This window comes from Xiphophorus hellerii, chromosome 18 (assembly GCF_003331165.1).
Source record: "Xiphophorus hellerii strain 12219 chromosome 18, Xiphophorus_hellerii-4.1, whole genome shotgun sequence".
NCBI lineage: Eukaryota > Metazoa > Chordata > Actinopteri > Cyprinodontiformes > Poeciliidae > Xiphophorus > Xiphophorus hellerii.
In genome coordinates, this window is record NC_045689.1 from 22386966 (window position 1) to 22400799 (window position 13834).

A 13834-nucleotide genomic window follows, 5' to 3' on the forward strand; every position below is an offset into this window, starting at 1 on the left:
TTGCAGTCAAAGCCGACGCTGCTGCAAACACAGGCTGCGAAGTGTTGCACGTGAAGTGAGAGGAAGCGAAGGAAATGCAGCACTATCAAGTACTTTTCACATACACCCTGATGAGCAGCTGCATCCTACACGAAAGCAACCAAATTGGTTTTGCAACCGAGGCACACACGTAGCTGCACAGAAAGGCCTACTGTAAAATCTGCTCTTTAACTTTAATAATACATTAAAGTTACATATTTTCTTTATGTAGGGTAAAAAAAAATTATTATTGGAGCTGAAAAGTCATGGACCCCAACATACGAACATCACCGATTTCAACATTAATGCACCATTTTAAATCAACACAGGCATGGTCCAGTTAACAGTAACAATGTGTATAAAGATTGAAATATGTTATACAATGTTTACAATTCCAAAACCAGTGAAATTTAGCATCATGTCATTGAAACCAGTCTGGGTAAAGCCGTCTTTTCCAACTGGTGGGTCCTGACCCAGAAGTGTCAGAGGGTCACAGGCCTTTGTCTGGGCAAAAAGTGTCATAAAAACAACAGTGGGGTCTGCATACTGTACACTGCATTAGGTGGTGATAATGTCCTTTAACACGAGCGGACATCATTTTACACTATAGAAGGAGACACTGTTGTTTTAAATAATTTGCCAAGCATGGTGGAACATAGGTATGGCGCTGACTATATCAGAAACTATTTTACTGAGACAGAAAAGGATTGAAATCGTCCTGTTGCCAAGCAGCCGAGAGAGTCAGCTGTTAGAGCTGTTATCATCATTCATCATCACCATTCATACAGATAAATCAAAAAATGTTGCTAAATTCCCCAACTCTGGGATAATAAGTACTTCTATTCTATTTTAAAAACAAGATAAAGTAAGTAGACAAAATTAATGCAAGAGTAGGATTAAAATCCCAGGGCAATGATATACTTGTTTTACCCTATAAACAGCTGAAGAGCAAAGAATGATCCATTTGTAAAAGCGCTAAAAAGAAAAATACTAATTTAAATGTGTTTATTCTTTTTTTTTTTGCTTAAGTCTATGTATTAAATTCAAAATACTAAGAAAATCTTCTTGATAACACTTGTATAGTTAATCAATCATTTTCTGCTAAGTGTTATTGTCTGTTTAAAATAAATAAGTCTACGTTCTACATTTTCCAGTAAATATCAGGAAACCATGAAACTTGGTTGTATTTCTAAAATCAAGGTTATCATACTGTAAGAATCACATACCAACCCATGCTTAGCCAGTCACATAAATACCATCAGACAAACCACACACACACATACACACCCACACACATAAAAATAAAATACCACTACAATTGCAGTTGGTGCCAGCCACTGTTGCCATCATTTCAGTGGGGGAAGGGGGTCAAGTAAAATGGGTTGGGCTTTAGCCTCCAGCTCAAAGCCATGAGGATATTTCACATCCCAACCTGTGCAATAAGCTCCCCTCTGTTCCAAGTCTACAAACACATTCCAGGAAGCTTGGCCTGCTGCTCTGCTTGCAGGTATGTGGGATTCTAGGAGGGAGGAAGGCTTGATGTAATGCACCAGCTTCACTTCTGCTCCACTGTCATACATTTGTCAGATTGGGAACAGTCACCTCCTTATTCCCTATAGGTGCAAAACCCACAGAGGAAGTCATTCCTGTAAAGGCAGCGTGCAGGGATATACAGTACACTGACTGTATCTCCATGCACTGCCATCAAACACGCGCATGGCTCTCTTTTATTCAGCTCCCAAAAAACATGTTATTTAGCCCTTCTGGTTTAACCTTTGATTTTTGGACAGACAGCTGCCAAGATAAAGCGATTACCTCATGCAGCCATGGTTTTATTTAAATCCAGAGATTGCTTTAATAGGTGTAGGAGAGGGTTAGCTTTAAAGGCTTAGGGGTAATAGTGATGTTGAAAGGTGTACATGGATTAGAGAGGACTGTTTCCTAGCACAAACACACTGAAGGCCTCCTCATTGGCAGGAAGTACATTACCCAGGGTTGGCAGAGTTTCCATTAAGGTTTGATGTCCTTCTTCAGTAATATAATTCCATAATTGTAACTGATCATATCAACACAGAGTAATCTGTATTAAAACGTTTACTAAAAACGATGTTACTGTGCACAAATAATTAGACAGTCAGGTTAAAATACCAGAACATTGGTTCTCAGAGTTTTATAATAAGCACTACCTCAATAAATATCGAGTTTTCCCAGCACAACCATAGAGAAGGGCTTTATTACTCAATTGAGGTTAAACACCAATCAATCAGCCAGAGATCAGAATCTGAACATTTTCACTTGAACAATTGATTGGTCATCAACTGTTTAACTAAGGACTCCTGCCATTTTTCCATCTTAAACTGCATCAGCCAACACAGAGGCACTTGTTTTAATTTATTAAGAATCGGTTAAGCTTAGGGGCAGATGCTGTGATGCCAATGATGTCAAGATAATTCTAAGAACTTCCCACTTTCCGCTGGATTAAAAACTACCACATCTATTAAACAACATGCAGCACATTTTTATATTTTGTGCATGTTATAGATTTTGGAAATTAAAAAGAAAACAAAAATGAATCTGTCAAAATCTGGATAAGCAGCCCAGACCTGAAAAAAAAAAATCTGAAGTCAGTATTGGCCTGAGCAGTGCATTTCTTTTGAAACATTGTCATCTCTGTGTGCTGCACCACTGCGTGATTGACTGAAGTATTCAGTTTCATTATGAATTTCCTTTTTACTCTAAACTTAAAATTTCAATGTTCCAACTTGGAGAAATTAACATAAAGGTTAGAATTTGAATAGGAGAATTTTCACCAACCTTGTCCAATAAATCCAATTTGGCTTCCTGGCATAAAATATTCTGTAGCAATTAAAGTAAAAACACTTCTGATGATTTTTTTTTTAATCATATTATGGCTTTCATACATAGAATAAATGTTCCTTTGCGGTGTATGATCTATTTGAGCTGATTGAGCTACCTGTCATGCTTACAAAAATGCATCAAAGTGCATGCTGCTGGTTGATGTGTTTGAAGACCATAAATGATGGGAGTTCTTAGTTCTGATGCGCTAAATGAAACCAATCAAAGAAATAATGGCAGAATCGTATCTTTGGAGTGGTGATTGGTGCTTGGAATTTCTAATTTGGACTTTATTTGTTTGTATTTACATTAGAAGTAACTGATGCCCACTTTTTTTTTTCAAAGTGCCACTGAAAGCTGCCAGAGTACCACCAGTAGCACATGTACCACAGTTTGTGAACCGTGGCCTTAGAAGGCTTAATCAGTGTGTGTCTGTGTGTGTTTGTGCGTTCAGACAGTGGATGATTAGACATTACCTGTCAGTGGAACTGAACTGTGGGTCACTCATTGGGCTTCCGGTTCTAGATTTGCAGCAAATTATATCCCATTAGCATTTTCCAGAGCTTGGTGATCTGGCTTCCTGGAGCGTCTTTCTCCGGCATTCGTCTTTGAGTAGGCAAGGATTATAAGCTGTGCTTCGAATCAACTCCCTTTGGTAAAAAAAAACAGTTAAGTTGTTGCAAGGCACGTCCAAAAATTAAATACGAAAAAAAAAAAAAAACCCGAATAAAAAAAATCTAATAAAACACTGACTGGTTGATCATGTTTACAGGTAATCCTTGTCGAAATGAAACAGCAGCAAGGACCTTACAGTGTAGAGCTTTTTGCCAGCAATAATAAATATAAAAACAGCTCTAGCTGGCACAAGTGGACGTGCATGCATGAACTCCTTGCGAGACTCTTTTTGCATTCACATCCCCAGCTTCCGCCGGTAGGAGACGTGTAAACAATCCAAATGCAGCACCGAACACCTTGGCCCTGCGATGCAGTCCGTCTGCCACCACCCCTTGATCGGCTACGAGTGGCCTCGATGCCTAAATGATCTTTAAAGATGCTGGAAATTCCTGCAGTCCCATCTGGTATTCCCTGTTCCCAGAAATGCCTGCCTGTGGCTGCGGGAACGACTCTCCCGTGATCATGAGAATCGCTCAGTAGCGAGTATCAACGAGCCGTGTTACAAGTTAGCAAAAACAACTGCGGCTATATGTTGAGATTAAAAAACAAAGCGGCTTAAGGTGATCATATTTATGTATATAAAAGAAGAAATACAGTTGTTGTTGTTTTTTTTTTTTTTGGAAATCCTTTCTCACGGTAAACTGGTGGGGTTAAATCTCGCCTGCTACCAGCAAACAAAACAGATGAGCCCTTTCAGCAAAAAAGAAAAAAAAAAAAAAACTTTGCTTCGTGTGTGCTCTTGTTCCGAGTGCAAACTAAGCAAACTCCCGTTCACAACAATGAGCCGAGCCGCGACGGAAAATCATACGTAACAACACCCTCTCGAGTCCAGACTAACTTGTGATATGTCTCCGTGTAGAAAAGTCTCCGGGAGCACAGAGAAAATCCAGCGGAGTCGGTTAGCACAGCGCTACGTTGCTTGACTCCATGTTTCCAGAATCCGGTCGTTTCTCGGCAGAATTCCCGTGGATGGAAAGCAGGTTAGCTCCGCGGCCAGCTAACGGGACGCAAACTATCCACCGCCCCTCTGTAAACAACGACCGAAAGCCTCGGAGAGGGGCCCCCAAAACTTTTGGCAAACGCAAAAGGCGCTGTTTTCCGATGGAAGACGCGGCTAGTGGAAGAGTATAACTTGAGGAAAGGTAGCGAGAAAAAAAAAATCCCACTTTCTGCCGCTAGCAACGCCCTAGCCCGCTACCAGTTGGAGTCCAGTAGCGCTTCCACTGACCACTTCCGCCGGGAGATGGGAAAATGCTTGGTTGCATCACAACGTTAGCAAACATTACTGTTAAACTGCTTACATTCGTGACAACAGGCCCCCCGCTGCTCCTTCCACACGAAACAACAACGTGATATCAATTCTTTTAGTGTATGATGCATTCTTACAGGCCTTGCGCTATCAAGAAAAATCCAGGCTGAGCATGTGTAATGACACTATATTGCATCCCAAAATGGATTTTCTGACGCATTAAATATTGTCCAATAAAAGTATTTAAATTTAAATGGAATCGTTTGCATTTGAAAAGGCATACGTTTCTGAATGTAATATTCAGTGATGGCTAAATAGATAGATAGATAGATAGATAGATAGATAGATAGATAGATAGATAGATAGATAGATAGATAGATAGATAGATAGATAGATAGATAGATAGATAGATAGATTGATTGATTGATTGATTGATTGATTGATTGATTGATCCGTCTAAATGTATTTTTTTGAGAAAAAAATGTTCTTTCCTTGTGTTTAAATCCTTAAAAATGAAAAGTCTTATAGAAAGTTGTGATAAGAGTTGCACTGGGAGAAAGTTACTTTGTTAGAGCAAGAACTCAATTTAGCATCCTGCAATTTAACCACAGGGCTACCATTAAAGTCAAGTTCGCAAACAAGCTAAGCTTTTTTACCCTGAGGCAACTGTTGCCATTGTCAAGGAGCAGATTTGCATGCCACCTTCTTGAAATAGATTCAAAAAGTTTATTAGCATACTCTATTAATAAATATTTTAGACATTAACCACAAGCTAGCTTCATTTTTTAATATTCATTTTAACATAGGAACAATCAAAAATGATACTAATAGTTAATTAAAGTTGAATTAAATAAATAAAGTACAATTTAAAAAATGATTCTCACTAAACTAAGCTGTTCATCTATCTTTATGCAGTCAAATTGTGTCAAATTAACATAATTTCTATGGAGAAATATTGAAATCTACAAATGTAAAATTGAAGCGATTTGCAAAACAAATTTTATTTGTTACATTCTAACAGGTTCTTTCATGATTCTACTTTATCAAGAAGTATTATATTTTTAATAACTGTATCCAAGTGATCACTTTTAAAACATTAAAATTGTGTAGTAAATATAATGTACAGTGCTGTTTAAAGATAACTTATTTTATCTTCAGTATAATTATGCTTGAAAGTTATTCTAAAGGGGACATATTTTCTTTTATAATCCACAATCCTACAATTTACGCACGGATCAAAATTGTTTGTTCCCCTCTGTTAATGACTGATAAAACTCAGACTCCTTAAAAATAAAAATAAAAATATGCAACATCAACATCTATGTATAGGACATGTAAACAATTTTTGAACTGTAACAAAATGTAGCATACAACAATGTTTTTATGTTTCTTTAAAAGAACAAATGACATACCAATGCATGGTGCATTGGATATTACAACAAACATTACATAGAAATAGTTGCTTTGCCCACAAAAGACTTAGAGCAAATAAGGATTAGATAGCTCTGACATTTTTCCTTTCCTCAACATAAAAGGGGGACAACTTCCATCCCCACAGTAAGAATATGTAAAACCTAGTAACAGAACTAAGCGGTAAGATTAAGGGTAAGATTAAATTCATTTTAAGGTTTAGTGGAGCATCCACAGGAGAAAATAGTGTCAAAAACAACTGAATGTTAAATCATGTCTCTTTGTTTAAAAATGCTTGAGCATGCTACTAAGATATGTAGCGACCCTTTCAGCAGCTCGATTTGAGAGATTTTATTTAAAGTTTGACTAACTAAAAATGACTAAAAACAGTCTGACTAAATAAAAATGTCATCTCCTGACCTTGTGTCACTATGACCTCCTCGTCCCACCTAACCGATGACACTTAATTCAGGTGGTGGTTAAACCATTCATGGAGAAATGGAAAGGCCTTTGGTTAGCTGATGCATCATGGACTGATCCTTTTGATTTCAAAAAGATATGATCTAGTATGACTCTATTAGTCACGTAAACAGTAATCAAGCCTGAAGCAGATGTAATTTTTTGTGCTTGCTCAGAAAGAACAAAATCATTATCAAATTCAATGTATTCACAAGCTATGTTTTTGTGTTTTTGGTTATGGCAACAAATTTCAATCACAGAAATGAAATGGTTTTTTATGCTAAACAAATCGGTATGCATCAGCCAAAACCATAAAATTGTGTTTTTTTATTTTATTTGAAATTATAGAATGTTTTTGCATTTTTCAATGCTGACTGAGGGTAATTAAGACATACTCAAAATATATGGTAACTCTTAAAAGCAGACATTGAAGAGTTGCCATATATTGTGATTATTTTGCAAATGTGTTACAGAAGAAAATGTTTAAATTTTTTGAGGCGATCTGCAAGAACATTTCCTCCCAATTGATTTCTAAGTGTGCCTATGAAAAATCTGTTTTTAGAGCTAGAAAGTCATGGCCCTGGCCTGAAATCCAGTGGGAATTGGGAAACTGTGTCCCCATGTGTGCTAACCAGAAAAACACAGAGGTTAGGCAAAGATTAAGGAGTGAAAAGAGATTCATTAAATCTATTATTTGTCAATTAAAACAGTGGCAAAAATGAACTAGTTATGTATTTTAGAAGCTATTTGTCATGGCTATTTGCTAAATCATGAAACATCAGCTGGATTTATTAGGACACATTTTTGTGTCAGTGATTCTAACAGCTTTTGGATCCATTTTCACTAAGCTGGTGCACTGAATTTGCACTCAATTCAAATAATAATAATAATAAAAAACCATTTTTCATCCCAAAAGGAAACTTTATTCATTTCTCTTTTACTCTTTTACTTAAGTCTTATTGATCAATCCCACCTAAAAGACACGTGTTATGCTTTAGTACCTTTTTTTTTTTTTTAATATATCTTGCATTTTAAAAACCACACGGACCTTTCTGAAAGTCTTAAAATCTTGCATAGATAAAACACCCACACACGCACAAAAATAAAACACCTAAATCCAGTAAGAGGAGTAAAAAGGATATTGCCTCACTTATCATTCAAATGTAATTGGAACAACACCATCTTGTGGACGGCTGTGGTAACTTCAGTTCATCTGAATATACGTGATGCCGATTTAGCTACTGACAATGATTTATTCTTAGGTGACATTTTGATGTGGAAAACATACATAAAGATTTTTTTTATTATTATTATTATTTCAATCGGGATTACAAAGACAATTAAATCCATCGTCAATGTTTTCACTTTACAGTCTAGTGTTGGAGCATTTAGATCACAGCACAAGAAAAGAAAAAACATAACACATACAAGGGGTATGTGTGTTAGATAAGGCACAGAGAACTTATTTATGTACTTTCTTCTCTTTACAAACAAATGATCATATTCCTCGTGACAAAGATATTGTGTCAGCAAACATGAAAGCTGATGGCTTGGTACCTTCCTTGGCATGGATTGATGCTGTAAGCTCAAACCTGATCTCCAACATTTTGGCTGACTGAGCTCGTTTTTTCCAAAGATTCAGCAGAGTATGGATGTTAAAAAAGTGCGTAAGTGCCTTAAAAAACAACAAAATTCAGACAAATAGTTAGTTTGCAATAAGGGTCATTTCTGCTGTCAACAAAGACTGAAGGGACTTTCTCGACAATCACACAAACACTCAGTGAAAGTCAGTTATTTGAATATAATGGTACTAGTACCACATACTTTTTCTCTAAACTAGTTACACTGGGCTTTTTTTTTTTTTACTGTATTACAATTAAATGAGGCTTTTATACAACAAATAAAGGTAAAATGTTAATAAGTAATTCAGGATCATTTTAGCTCACACAGAAAGGAAATGAAGTACAACGTCGCAGGATTTTGCATAGATCTATCATATTAGCGCATTCACAATGCAAGTGGGAAAAAAAATGTCTCAAACTGTATTGTGTTTTCAAATAAGCACTGTGTTTCTCTTAGAGCAAACAAAACAAAACAACTGAAAGAAAGCACAGAAAGCTGTCTTAATGTTATTGTCTGACAAAAACTGCTCAACAGCCACCCCTAGGTTTGACTGTCTCGCTTTCTAAATTGTAAACTCCCTGTTTGGAACAGCACCACCACAAATGACTGGGCCATAGTTCACAGCAGCTGAAAGCAACATGTGTTTTTATAAAAGTGCTTTGGTTTTCAGTCCTCTTTATAAACATGTTGTTTGTACCTTTGAAATAACAATCATCATCAGGTGCATAAAAACTAAAATATATATTTTTTTAATGCACACATAGTAGACTTTTCAAAAAGATGGCATAGTGTATTCCATTTATGCGGAAAAAAAAAAAATCTAAATCTGTCAATGCAGAAAGCTGATTTTCCTGTAGACTGAAAAAATCCACTGAGTGTCTGAAGTGAGAAGCTGATATAAAGTCAGGTAAACTGATTTCGTTCGGAGGCCGAAATGTCAGTCAGTGCTTCTTAGCTGCAACCTTCCGCCGTTGGTCTCTCTCCTGGTGCCATCTCTTGCCCCTCCGTATTACAAAGCCAACAATGTCCACCATGAAGGCCCAGGACAGAGCGTACATGGCCACTCCTCCACACTTGATGAGGAATAAGGGTTTCGGCGAGATCAGCTCACAGTACAGCATTGTACCTCCCACAAAGATTCGCATCACAACAAATAGCAGTACAAACAGGACATCCACAGCGTCCCCGAGCGGAGTCTCGTAGCGTCCCGTCTGCTTGAGGAACCAGCGCGTCTGCAGGAGGGGGTTGGTGATTTCGCTGCCGAAGAGAACGGCGCACGATTCGATTCCGGACTCGCCCAGCCACAGGGTCATTATGATTCCCAGAATTGTCATGGTGTGGTGGGCCAGCATGACACGTCCCTCAGTGCGGAAGTACAAGCACCAGGCCATGTCAAAAATGAAGTAGCCCAGACTGATCACCAAGGCACTTATTTGTAAAGGGGTGTTCTTGGTGCCTGACATAACAAAACAGAATCAGACTTCAGCTTTTTAAATACAAAAATGCAATCACTTGGATAAACCTATTTAAGTAAATAAATAAAGCAACAATGAGGTTTTACATTTCTGCAAAAATTCACCATATCTGTTTCCTACCTGGCTCACTGAATGGCCAGGGTCCATCCACATACCCTATGTAAGCTGTGATGCAAACCGCCACCATGCCGTGCACCAAAGTGACGAGGCGACAGTTCCATTCGTCGCTCCTATGTGCATTGAAGAAGCACAAGATGAAGTAGAAAGATGCCCAGCAGCAGAAGCAGAGGAGCGTGAAACCTACAAGCAGCAACATCGTCTCCCCTGAAGACAAAAACAAACAGAAAAGAGCTAGAAATAAACAAGAACTAAAGCAGCTAAATAAGTATTTAGCGTCCTTTGAATCACCTTATAGAATAGGAGAACAATGCAAGGAGGCAGATATCGCCCCCTGTAATATCACTTACAGTAGAGAGAGGCAGAAATGCCATCCGCAGGCTTGGACTGTGCAGCCTTTGTAAATGACCAACAATTAGCCTTTGCTTGAACTATAATAGTACTATAGTCGGCAGGCTGAGGGTCTGGTGGGGTGAGGGGGACGTCTCTTCTTCTGCTGTGACGTTTGTGCTAGGAGGTGAGACCATAGCAGACGGGCAGAACCACCCTCTAAAAGTAGCACAAGACGCACACTAAACTCTGGATGTCTTTGGAGCTAATTTCCAAACAGGCAGCGAGGTTACCGGGTGATGGGCCTCAGACAGGATCCCATGAGGAACACAGACTTTCGCTGCTGCTGTCAAATGCCACGTGAGCTTTAAAAACGCCCTAAGTCGGTGCAAACGAAACTATTTTTGTCTTGTTCAGGCTGCACGGCGGTTCCAAAGTACATGTGTTGATTTTTAAATATTATTTTGGTTTAATTTCTATTCTTATCCTAACAGGTTTTATAAATGTACTTGTCTCTACAAAATATTATTAAAATATGGATAATGGCTGTTACTTACAGTGCCTTGCAAAAATATTCCCACCCTTGAACTTTTTCACATTTTGTCCAAGTTAAAGCCACAAACTTCTATTTATTCCGTTAGGGTTTTATGTGATTGAACTACACAAAGTAAGGCTTAATTGTGAGACAGTTTAGTGTCATAAAGACAAAAGAACACAGCAGACCGGTCAGAGATAAAGTTGTGGAGAAGCATATGGTTCAGTTAGAAAACAATATCCGGTGCTTTGAATATCTCCTAGATAAAGCATCATTCAAAAATGGAGTGCAAGGATGCTGTAGTGGGACAAAGAGAAACAGTTCAGGTGGCAGAATATATTGACAAGATAATTATTATTTAAGCACTCCACAAATTTGGTCTTTGTGGAAGATCGGTAAGAAAAAAACACCACCACCAAGCATGGTGGTAGCAGCATCATGGAGTGGGGAAGCTGGTCTCATAGGACGGTTGGAAGAAAACCTGTTGGAAACAAATTGTGAATGGAGTGGAGTTTTACCTTCCAGTACAACAGTGACTTAAAACAAACAACCAGAGATATGATGGAATTGAATGTGTCTATTCATTTTTTATACATTATAATTGCTTGTGTTTTTCTGTTTCCTGCCCTTTGAGATCTAAAGGTATAAAGGCATTATACATAAAACCTATTATTATTATTATGAATCCCGCTGAGAGTCCGCGATGTGATATGCTGTCCTCATAACATGACCATGTGTACCGTAGCTACAAAGCCAGTGAACAACTAACAAAACGTCTCCACTCACGCAAAGGTTTGCTTTTCTTACCTGGAGAACTTTTATAAGTGGATTTTTGTAACTGAAATATAACAGAAAAAAAATACATTGCTAGATAATACAAACATCTTAATGTTACACTCAAAGATTACGTACCCTACTCTACAATTTAGTAACCAAAGGAAAAACAACAGGCCTAAGTCTATTCCACATGCCATTAATACTTACAAACACAAACGTTTTCCAAGGTGCAAAGCGTATGTACTGCATTCAGCAGTTCTTTACTTTCTAATAACTGCCTAAATTCTTGTTGACAAGGTTACGGAAGAAAAACACGTCAAAGATAGTTCGCTGCTGGAGTTCTCACTCTGTCATGTTTCTGCAAATAGGGGAGAATGATGTAAAAGTTGAGTCACCCCTTGTTGCTAGGAAACAGTAAAAAAATATTGATCATGAGACCAAATGGAAACCATAGATGAAATGAAAAAAACTGGAATTAACATAAACAGTCAACAGAAAAACCCCCACTAATCTAAAGAAACAAGTCCAAAGCACAAACAATGAGGATGAAATAGTGCACACAAAACTGAAGAGGCAAAATCTAATGAAATAAACAATAAAGACATTACAAAAAGAGGAGAATAAATGAAAATCATTAAACACCTAACGATAATTAGGATAATTTTTCAGATGCAAAATTTCAGAATTCTCCATCTATTTGTCAAATTTTTAAGTATAAATACAAAAGTTTCCAATTTATGACCCTGCCTTTTTTATTTTTTAAAAAACAGAGATTAGGTTTTAAGTAAAATATGGTGGATGGATGGACGTAGCATTGTACACCAAGGTGGATGGTCTTCAGACAATGAAACAAGAAATAACGTTTGAACAAACATTAATACTTTTCCACACTGCAAAGGAACTCCATGGGCTGTTTTGTCCTGATACATCCTAATACACATCTAAATGTTAGTAAATATTGAACATTACAGTTTAATGGTCTATTGACTTTTTAAATGCTTAATTTAAATGAAAAATTATGATATCTAATTACTTTTATCGTTCCTCAAAGATTACAGTTCATTCAGTTCATTTTGTGCTTTAATAAATCCACTAAATCAATTTTATTTTAAACAACGGCAATGTACCCAATTAAGTCGATAACTACAGATTGTAAAACTATATACAGAAGACAAAACAACTGGCTGCACAGTGGTGCAGTTCGTGGCACTGTTGGCTTGCAGCAGGAAGGCGATGGGTTCAAATCATGGCCTGGTGTCTTTCTGCATAGTTTGCATGTTTTAGTTTTGCATTCCTCTCACGGTCCAAAAACAAGACTTTTCGATCTCTCAAAATTATCCTTAGGTGTGAGTGTGTAATCCTGTGCGTCTCTGTGTTGCCCTGTGATGGACTGTCGACTAGTCCCCTAACCCTGCGACCACGCAAGGAAAGATTTAGATGATGATAGCATAAATCAACATTATTATGTTTTCCAGGATACAAGTAATAACTGGGAGCCCCTCCTGAATAGAAGACATTCTATATATTTTAACTGCACCTAACAGTATGAACACTTGACATTTTAAGGCGAAAGTGCCGTTTCCATGACAACCTAAAGGAAAACAGGACGTGGCGACAAGTTGAAGCAATATAAATATTTTTGTTTTCTCGTTTGAGTATTTTACAGATGAAACCGTCACGGAAATATGCTGGTAGACAGCTAAAGGCACCGGAACTAAAGCTTATCCACCAGCCATCAGGATGCTCCGACAACCCCACCTGATACCCTGCTAACCGTACCAGGTAGCAAGCTAACTAGTTGTAGCAGGCTATGCTTATATAGAACATTAAAGCATTTTCTTGGGCTTTCACATGCGCTATAAAATAGCATTACCTTATTGGTAAACATCTGTCGGTGTCTGCGCCTAGATGCAGTTTGCCGTTTTCCTCTCTATGTATGTTTTCTAAGGGAAAGAGAAGTGTGACACACTAGCTGCTATTTGTTGTCCTTTATCCGGGCTGCTCCGGCAGCAACAGCCTCCATCAGCATTCTTTGGTTCTCAGAACGCTTATATTGAGTACTATAAATGTAAACATTTTATATTACTCGAAGTAACACAAGGAAGGTGTTCTGAGTAAATAATATCGAACCACGCCGTAGGCGATAACAGGCTCATTAAATACATTAAATATAGCGTTTTCCATTTCTCTTCACGGCCTGATGAGAGAATGTTTAATATATATATATATATTTTTTTTCAGTACAATGGCGACACCTAATAGCCAACACGTGGCGTTACAACTCAACCAGGAAGTGAACAACATTTAATT

The 13834-nt window shown here is 37.7% G+C and overlaps 2 protein-coding genes across 8 annotated transcripts in view; both read right to left on the reverse strand.

Moving 5' to 3' along the window:
- arhgef12a (Rho guanine nucleotide exchange factor (GEF) 12a) overlaps positions 1-4933 on the reverse strand; it is a 60632-nt gene extending 55699 nt beyond the window's left edge. For 2 of the 6 annotated variants that reach the window (XM_032545163.1, XM_032545159.1), the window contains exon 1: positions 3351-4755. In XM_032545163.1, the coding sequence (XP_032401054.1) occupies positions 3351-3382 (32 nt within the window). In that variant the 5' untranslated portion in view covers positions 3383-4755. Of the gene's footprint in view, positions 1-3350; positions 4756-4850 lie in introns of those variants that run through there. The other 4 variants (XM_032545162.1, XM_032545161.1, XM_032545160.1 and 1 more) reach the window with 4 other exon arrangements.
- A 2393-nt stretch (positions 4934-7326) lies between these two features.
- Positions 7327-13737, reverse strand: tlcd5a (TLC domain containing 5a). 2 transcript variants are annotated; one of them, XM_032545359.1, is made up of 3 exons: positions 13398-13737; positions 9886-10089; positions 7327-9746 (listed from the first exon to the last, which is right to left on the reverse strand). In XM_032545359.1, the coding sequence occupies exons 2-3, from the start codon at positions 10079-10081 to the stop codon at positions 9232-9234; spliced, it is 711 nt and encodes a 236-aa protein (XP_032401250.1). In that variant the 5' UTR covers positions 10082-10089; positions 13398-13737; the 3' UTR covers positions 7327-9231. The 2 variants fall into 2 exon arrangements, with proteins under 2 accessions (XP_032401250.1, XP_032401253.1); XM_032545362.1 differs by lacking the exon at positions 13398-13737 and adding an exon at positions 10233-10715.
- Positions 13738-13834: the final 97 nt, after the last annotated feature.

Coding starts and splice junctions, on each gene's coding strand:
- tlcd5a (XM_032545359.1), bottom strand. CDS start 10,081: ATGTTGCTGCTTGTAGGTTTCACGCTCCTCTGCTTCTGCTGCTGGGCA. Junction 9,747..9,885: donor CTGGCCATTCAGTGAGCCAG/GTAGGAAACAGA, acceptor TTGTTATGTCAG/GCACCAAGAACACCCCTTTA.